At 43.4% G+C, this 8,822-nt stretch overlaps 1 protein-coding gene across 1 annotated transcript; it reads left to right on the top strand.

Moving 5' to 3' along the window:
- Positions 1-3,774: 3,774 nt before the first annotated feature.
- On the top strand, positions 3,775-8,692 carry T265_13291 (hypothetical protein; the record flags this gene model as incomplete). Its single annotated transcript, XM_009168132.1, has 2 exons — positions 3,775-3,871; positions 8,427-8,692. Coding segments are annotated over 2 exons (192 nt in total), but the record flags the coding sequence as incomplete, so codon positions are not given.
- Positions 8,693-8,822: the final 130 nt, after the last annotated feature.

Here is an 8,822-nt window from a genome sequence, read left to right on the forward strand (position 1 = left end):
AGTGGGTGGGAGACAGATTCAGAGCTAAAGTCAGTTGGAGCCTAATCAGACACAATAAACAGGATGCGATGACCTCCCAACACTTCTGGAAAGAGATTACATATAAAAACCCAAGTTCCGGAAACAGAGACATGATGTGCTCAGTTTAGTGCTTGACTGAAGATCATGGTGTGTGAATTCGTAACTTTGGATTAGTGCAAAACTATTCACACCTTGGGTTTTTCGGTCCCATTTACTGACTCAAAAGTGAATCTTTTGCTACCGTGGCTAGCTTCGCCCCGAACACTTGCACCGAGCAGCACAAGGTGTCTGTGCTGCTGCAGGCACGAATTTCCGTGGCGCGAAAGGTTCTTCCGACTAGGGGTATATGATACAGTATTACGAGAATGGAGCCCCGTATTTCATGATGAATTCCGTCGGGCATATTCGGAGTGGTATGGTTGCTACTAAAAGAAGTTGAACAAATATCCACATTACGCCACGTTTTAACAGCACTTAAATTGCAAGCGTTCGAAATATGATTCCGTACAGAAAATAAACAAGATGAGATATAATGTTTGCTGGTTTTCGTGGAGACGTGAATTATTGTCAAAGTATCCTCTCCTACTATCAACAATTTGCATTATTGTCATTCTTATCTTATCTTCTGTTTCAAAATCCTCCATTCTACCTATTCACCTAATCCATCGACTAACTCTGGCATCCAAGAGGTATTTAAATGACTCCCGACTCCTCCCCTATTCCACTCTATTCCTTCCTAAGCTTTGAATATAATTAGACAGAACTTGTCTCTGTATGGTAGCGGAGCATCAATGTCAGCACCGATTTGGCTGTCTACAATGAGGTTTTCTGTTGTTCTGGCCCGATAAAACTTGTCAGGCAGTCATTTTGACAAGGTGTTCGATGAGAAGTACGCATGATAATATATATGGGTATATATATATATATAGGGGTGAAGTGGCTCAGTGATTACAGCGCCAATTTACTGATCGGAGGGTCCGTGGTTCGAACCCGATCTCTGCATCTCGACTTCACCTGTCTAGACTTGGGTAACCTAGCCGTATCCTAGCCCTCTTGCTTCCTTTGGATAGCGGGGCACCTAAGCACCGAAAGAGTGTAAAAGTTGGACGGTTGTTATCATTATATTCTCATTATATATATAGGTATCTATATGGTAACAAGTGAAGTTGTGCGTCAGCGCCTCAAGGAATAAACTGTGCAGCCAAGAAGCTTCTTCAAAAACGACGTTTTTGGTAACTGACATGAGTTCTCTGTGAATAAATGCACTGTCAACACCAAGAAATCAATAGTTCACGAAATTTTCCTTAAAAATGACGGGGCATTCTTGAAAAACCGCAAAAATACGGTAGGAATGGCTAAAAAAATCGAATATTGCTTTCGCAAAGGGGAAATTCTCCCAGCAAGGTGCATGAGCCTTCAACTGATATATGCTCACTCGAGAAAACGGGTGACACCAGGTTACAGGAGTTGAATATGCATCGTTTTCTCAGAAATAGAAATGTAAATATCATCAACACGCTTAGAATCACCTTAATGTGCAATCTTCCACCAACTTTATATGGAACCAGATGGGGTGAGTACACAAACTGCGTCAAATTCACGGCCGGGCTTCAATTACCAACTTGGTGGTTGCGGTGCTGCAGTGTTGGTTTAGACTGATCAGATGACTAGATAATCATCCGTTGAAATTCGATCTGGATGGCTGTGGACTTCAAGCCGCCCAAATATTCTTGAGCTGCTCACTACTGATGATCCTCAGAATGACCACAAGGCTGTATGGCGGTTTCCGCTTTTCTAGGCATGGAGTAACCGTGCGAAGCGAGCGCGGATAGTAGTGAATCAAACTAATACTTCTGACAACTTATCAGGAAGCCAATAGGCAACACGAATTGCAGTTCTTGGGATTTCCGTGTGCACCCAACCGATTGCTCCTAATTTCTATTTATGCTTTCTTTGCTGAATTAAAAAGGCTTCATGAGTGAGAGACAGTAGGATCATCGTCAATATCATCATCATCATCATCTCATCATCATCATCGGCAACCCATCATCACTGTTCAGCACTGATGCTTCGCTGCAAACAACCACGATCTGTTTGAAGGCTAATCGTGAAGAGAAGGATAAAAGCGTCAGGAAATGGACTTGGGGCCAGCCTAGCACAATCATTCCGAGGTACCCGCACCCCCAGGTACTTATTCAGGCAATCTGGACAAAAGCTGACCGCAAGAATGCCATTGAATTGTGTACACTGTATGACGTACCTACTACTTTGTGCCCACGACACACTATACCTTGTGCACCTATTCAGTCACCACGTGCCTGAGATTGGTGGCGGAAGGACACAAGCCGTCACATCACGGTGAAGTGCAGTTTCTCGGTGACGGTAGACACGCGCACATGTTTAACATTCAGCGTTGCCATGCACGAGGACCCAAGAAAATCTCAGCATGCTAGTGTACGATTGAAACACAAAACCTCATGACTTTATGGCTGAGCTGACACCTTCATGCACAATTAAACACATAAACCAAGCAAAGAGTCGGCCACCCTGTTCCACAGCCGTTTCTCCATCCAGGTCGAAGGCCGTAACCTTCGGCCAGCTTGGCCGACCGGATAAGAACGTGGAATACGATCTCGACTAACCAGGTTTAACCCCCCACATGGATGCCTCAAAAGTGACTGCCAGTTCCAGTCCGGATAATCTGTGCACATGACATTTCAGAAATAACGGTATGAAAACGAACCTTTAAGAGACAGTCATTCTTGTAGCAAGCCCAACGCTTTATGGGCACTGTATAGCGAACCTATTCTAACCACGTAACAAACTGCCATCCGCAGGAAGTTTAAAGCAAAACTGTCAGCACGCTACTCGATGAATCCAGGTTTGAAGAGACCCCATCTGGTGGCACACCCTGGAAATGATGTTGGAGTCTACGAGGCTGTTTGATTACAAACAGTGTCCTCAAAGCATCTTCTATTTTGGACTTTTCGGAAAACTGAGCTTCTAAGCTGGTCAAAATGTGACCATCCTTCAGGACACTACTCCACACAAAGAGTACTTGGGGGCTATCGATGCTTCGCCCCTATCTGTTTTGTTTTTCACCTTAGCTTTTATCCGAAATGACCAAGAGCCTCATCGCTCTCCAATGTGCACTCCAGATACCATGGATTTCGGTGAAAATTTTCTGAGGATGCGATTACTGACTTTTATTTTTTAAAAACTACTTTCTACCTTGTGAGCTGTAGAAGCAACTAAGGTCTATCATCATAAGGATAAAGAGACCTTGAGCTTTCCGAGTCTAAGGTCACTCGGAACCTTTCTCCGACTTGTTGACTACCTCACAGGCAAGCTTTTTGACAGACCACACATTAGTCAGATACATAAAATGTATCGGATTTCCTCGCCTAGGACGGCATTGACAGCAAAACAAACTAATCCCCATTAAACCCCATTTTTGGGAGATGCATTACGTTTCACCTCCTAATGGATTAGTTGATACTGTCCCCCTGAATGTTTGCCATGTCCATGTCAAAAGGTGCGTCTTGTACGTTTTGATGCAAACGACCTATTGATTTCCGGACAATACGCCTTCGGAATCGCTTTGTATGCGGCATGTTCGGTGGAAAGTGGCAAACTTGAAGACAACCATCAAAGGTCACAAGCTCAGTGAAATACATTCATTTGCAAACTAATTTGGTTTTATGAGAGACTCACCTGGAACCCAGCTAAATCTCTCGTTTGTGATGGTTCCAGGCAACTGAATGTGCCGCACCAGGTCGCCTCATGTTTCAGTTGCTACGATATTCGAGATATCGCGATACATGTATCTTCACAATGCACTACTCATAAGGTTGCCGTAGACGAATTTTCAGCAACCTTATGAGTAGTGCATTACGAAAGTTACAAGTCTGCTATCATGCCGATAACCGACTATCGCAAATGCAACTGGAGATTTAGGTTTTGCACAGAACAGACTGGTATTACTGGGTGTTGAGCATGCTTCCTAACTATGTTTATCACAAATCAACACTGGACAAAGTATCTCGGCATCCGAACCTGGAGAGAACAGCGCTGCGCACAACAACTCGTTTAGTGATCTTCACACCATGAAAAAGTTTCACTCCTTTTGATAGCAAGTTTGGAGATTTATTCAGGATTCCTCTACCAACTTTGTGGTAGAATGGCTCACTGATGTATGATAACGTCCACGTACTCACTTATCAATTATCGCACAATTTTGTCTTGATATTTGTTGATACACTGGATCAGGATTTATTCCAAATACATTGGTCAACTTCAGTCAGAACAAGACAGAAGTCTTGTCAAACAAATGACCTTTCAAAGTAACGACGCGGGGATCAGTAATTGAGAAGCTTGAAATGAAAATTGGCAGGCGATTGCATTACATCATCGCACACAGTCGAAGTTACTGGTGAAAATTTGCCTGGTTCCAAATGAGGGGCTGTTCTCTGGGAACACTGGAGACAAGTTGAATGAATATCGGTAACCAGCTCGGAACCAGAGTCATCCTCCTAAATGAATAAGGTGGAGACTCCTGGAAAGGAAACATCCTCTGTGTAACGTAACAGGAGCCACAATGAACCTCTCATAAGTTTTTGCAATAATCCAATACATCACTGAATTTAATGTGGTAATATCAGAACCAACCTTTTTTAGACATGCAGTATATCGAACAGCCTATTATTGAACCATTTTCATGGCCTACAGAAACCACTACTTCACAAGTATCATCTAGAGTGACACCAAGTATCAGCTTCTGAGTCAAACCTTGTGGTTTGCTTTCTCAAACAGAATTACTAAGATCAGAGATTGGTTCATCAAATAAAACTTGCATCGATTTGATCCGGTTTTCGTTTACATTAGATCGGACTGCATGTGGTGAGCTAGCCGCCCAAAAGTCGTAAATCACCATCATCGTCGGTTCACATAACTATGGTGTGACGGTGAGACTCCCAACCCAGGCCTACTTGTGCCACCATCATCCTCCACGAATGTCTACCTTAAAAACACAGCTTCTTGCGTTTGTTATAAGAGGTCTTTATTAGGAAGACTACTATTTATCTGGAAGCATCGATATTACTAAACCTACCGTGGTTTGAGACAGATTCCATCAGCTCCATCGTTAATTGAAAGCTCCTGAGTGATGTTGGAAACAGCTGTCAAAACATTCACTTCATTAGCGTACGTACAACCAAATGGGGGCTCTGACAGCTCAATACCCGAGTCCCTTGCTTCTAGAATTGGGGCATAACTGCATGATTTTCCTTACAAACAGCAAGGTAGATAGTTAAAATTAACACTTTTGTATGAGTCAATCTTAAGGCTTAACTAACTTTAATATATGACGCCTCCATGGGACCCCCGGTAGCCTTGGAATGATATGAAACCAGTGCGCACTTGCGTCGACAGATTTTCTGTCAGTTTTTCCCTTCTATATAGTCGTCACTATCGGCAGAGAGTAATTTAAAGGACCGAACAAAAGTGCATGATTGTGAGGAATGAGCGGTCCAGAATCGGTAAAAGAGTTTCCGTAGACCAAACAAAATTGGTCTTCCCTGTCAGCCAACCAACATGCCGATCGGTGTGGCATTTTTGTCTGTGTTGGCGATCAGATGTTTTGAAATGTCGTCAAAATGTCATTCTTTATGAGCAGAAGTGCTAGACTTCCAAAGGATTTGTACTTAAACAGCACTCGATCTCCTCTTCTGAAGAGTGATATATATTGATTTGCACTTTGAAGAAAACAATCAAATTCTATGACGTAAAGACCAGCAGTCCGTTTGTTTCTCTCAGCATACGGTTGCCCAACTCCACAGCGACTGTTAACAGAACAGACCGACTATCAGACTTTTAGTTGTTGCCTTAAAACTCAATCTGGCTTACACTTCCTATTGGAAGAGATCAAATCACAGGAGAGGGCCTATCGAATCTCCAGAAGATGAAATCACACACAGTCGTATGAATCTAGGGAAATTTCCCTTTCAGTTGATTCCTTCAAGTTGTTTTTATACAGTGGAATAAGTAGTTTGGGCGTTTTTTTTCCAGAAAGACTGCCTGATACGGTAGGTCAGAGTTTGCCTTTTTCGCTGGGCTACCTAGTCACCGGATGAATTTTTTAAGAGATGAAACAAAAGCGGTCTCTTCCGAGTGGAAGTCTTTGATACTCTACTAACGCACAGATTATAATGATGTACTAGGCTTCTGGCCGGAAATTGTGTGCAGTTTCACCCTTGTTGGGAAGGAAGTTCGCATCGGGGGAAATTCGGTGTTGTGCTGCCTCGTTTCTCAAGTCAAGTCCCACGGAATCAGAGTGAAATGATCGTACTTGGTAGTCGTCTGTCTTAGAGGAAGCTCGCTATGAAAGACTAACATAATTTCCACTGGAACCCACACTAAATGTTACTATCCGGTGTTCAAAAGCTCCCGCACAACTTGAAACGGAATGTCCTGTATGTGAAGTTAGCTTTCAGAATAGCATCACCAGAAATCTTTGCATGAAGATCCATGTATGGCCTTTAATTAACTTTTCAAACATTTATGCTAATTACTGGGTTGGTTGGTCCTTGATTTTGAAGCTGATAAGAAATTTGTGCGACTGACAAGTAGAGACAGCGAAGGATTTTCCCGAACGGGATGGATTTCAACACTGCCCATATATTTGAAACCTTGTCTCCAGTTGTAAAAGTTCACGCTTGGAACCATATAGGCTATAGGAAAGTGATCCTATGTCAAAATAACCAACCGAGTTCCCAATATTTTCAACCAAGATATGCTACAGTACTGGCATTTAGCTAACGTGTCTTTTTTTCAAAATAACTGTGAAATTTGGTCAAGTGAAAAAAATGTTCGGAAGTACTGTGGGATCCAAAGTCCCAATTAATCTTGCTCTGATTCAAATTGTTGCCGCCACTTCTACTTTGGTTGTTGCAACGCGCACAGGCAGCTGCACTTCCGCACGCGATATCACGTCAAAGGTATCAAGTCGTCACACCGATCGATGGATGGTGCATCAGCCGATTGAGCATTTGTCAGCGGCTGGGACAAGATACGCGTCTGAATGGGTGTAGACTATGCTACCGCAACCTGCTAGCTTCGCCAGCCCAACCTGTCCAGACGTGTTGGTCACATAGTGGAAGCTTGACATGACTGGTTGAATATCTGAGGCCAGACTGTCAAAAATCTAAGCTCGGTATGCCAAAGCACAAGCCGTTGGCCCCAACAGCGGCAGTAGCACGTGATTTAAAGTCACAAAGACCGACAGTGCGCAAAACCTATAAGTGTTTTGTGGAATAAAGTGCACAACTGTTAGGATATTTTTTTACGGAACTAACATCGGCTACTGGAAATAGCACGTGATACAGTGTAGTGCGGTTTCAGTCCGCCAGTGTCCCAACCAAAATTTGAAGCTCACTTGATAGCTTGTAAAACTGCCAGGCTGGCTACCAGAGTTAGTTTGTTCATCCTTACTATCGGCGCATGGCACTTTGCGCAGACCTGTTGCAAATAACAACGAAAAATAGCGGTACTGATAAGAAGAAGCCCTCCAAGGAATGTGGCTTGTATCCCATAGACGATACTGAAGGCAGCAGAACCCCCTCCTTGCCCCAACGAGAACAAAGAAGAACTGTTTTCTGCTGCTATTGTGCCTAGTAATTATAAAGTCACTGATAGGCATCGAAATGAGTGTGATTTATTTCCCATCCAACCCACTTGGAGAAACCGGCTTCCAGATTACGGAGACCTGGCTTGCGGTTTACCACTAGGAAGTTTGCAAGTTTCAGTTTGCTTTATCTTCATCACGGCGCAGTCACAAAAACCCAGAGAATCTTCAACATAGTGAATTATCTAACAGTTACTCTCACTTGCTCACGATCCAACTGAGTTCAGCGGGACCTCTCGCTTTTACTGGTCTCTTACAACTGTGCTCCACTAGGTCGCCTCAGCTCGTATGAATTTCGATATATCGCAATACACACTACTCGTAAGGCTGCTGAAGACTCTTCAACAGTCCACCACCACTATAAAAGAGCAATTCTGCTGGATTCATCTGAGTCTCCTATCGAAACCTAATTCGTCTGCAAATGAGATTACTTGTCGAATTTCGTGCAATTCGAGTTCAAGTGGAACACAAAGTTTAGGGGAAACTCGGGGACTGTGCCTACCTGACGAGGCCGAAGTGGAAGGAAGGAGTTTTCAACAACCTTATAAATAGTTTGTCATGTCTAGACAATCAATTATCCATTTTAACTAGCTAAGTGCACTCTTATGAGTGGTTCTCTGAGCTGCATGAATCTGCATGAATGTGCTAATTAGCCAGGAGAGTAGGCAATCTCTTAGGTTGAAAATTATACATTTGTATATCTTTGTAATGTACTACTCATAAGGTTGCTGAAAATCCATCAACAGCCCACGACCGGTTTCGCCCTTCTTCGGGCTCATCAGGTAGGCGCAGTCTCCGGGCTTCCGTCAACCTTATGTTCTACTTGAAACCAAATTGCACGAAATTAGCGAATATACACTCATTTGCAAACCAATTTGGTTCTTTCGAGAGACTCACCTGGAACCCAGCTGAATCTCTCGTTTATGATGTTCTCAGGCAACTGAATGTGCTGCACCAGACCGCCTCATGTTTCAGTCGCTACGATATTTGAAATATCGCGATACATCTATATCTTTGTAATGTACTACTCATAAGGTTGCTGAAAATCCATCAACAGCCCACGACCGGTTTCGCCCTTCTTCGGGCTCATCAGGTAGGCGCAGTCTCCGGGCTTCCGTCA

The sequence above is a fragment of the Opisthorchis viverrini genome, assembly GCF_000715545.1.
Source record: "Opisthorchis viverrini unplaced genomic scaffold opera_v5_52, whole genome shotgun sequence".
Taxonomy (NCBI): Eukaryota; Metazoa; Platyhelminthes; class Trematoda; order Opisthorchiida; family Opisthorchiidae; genus Opisthorchis; species Opisthorchis viverrini.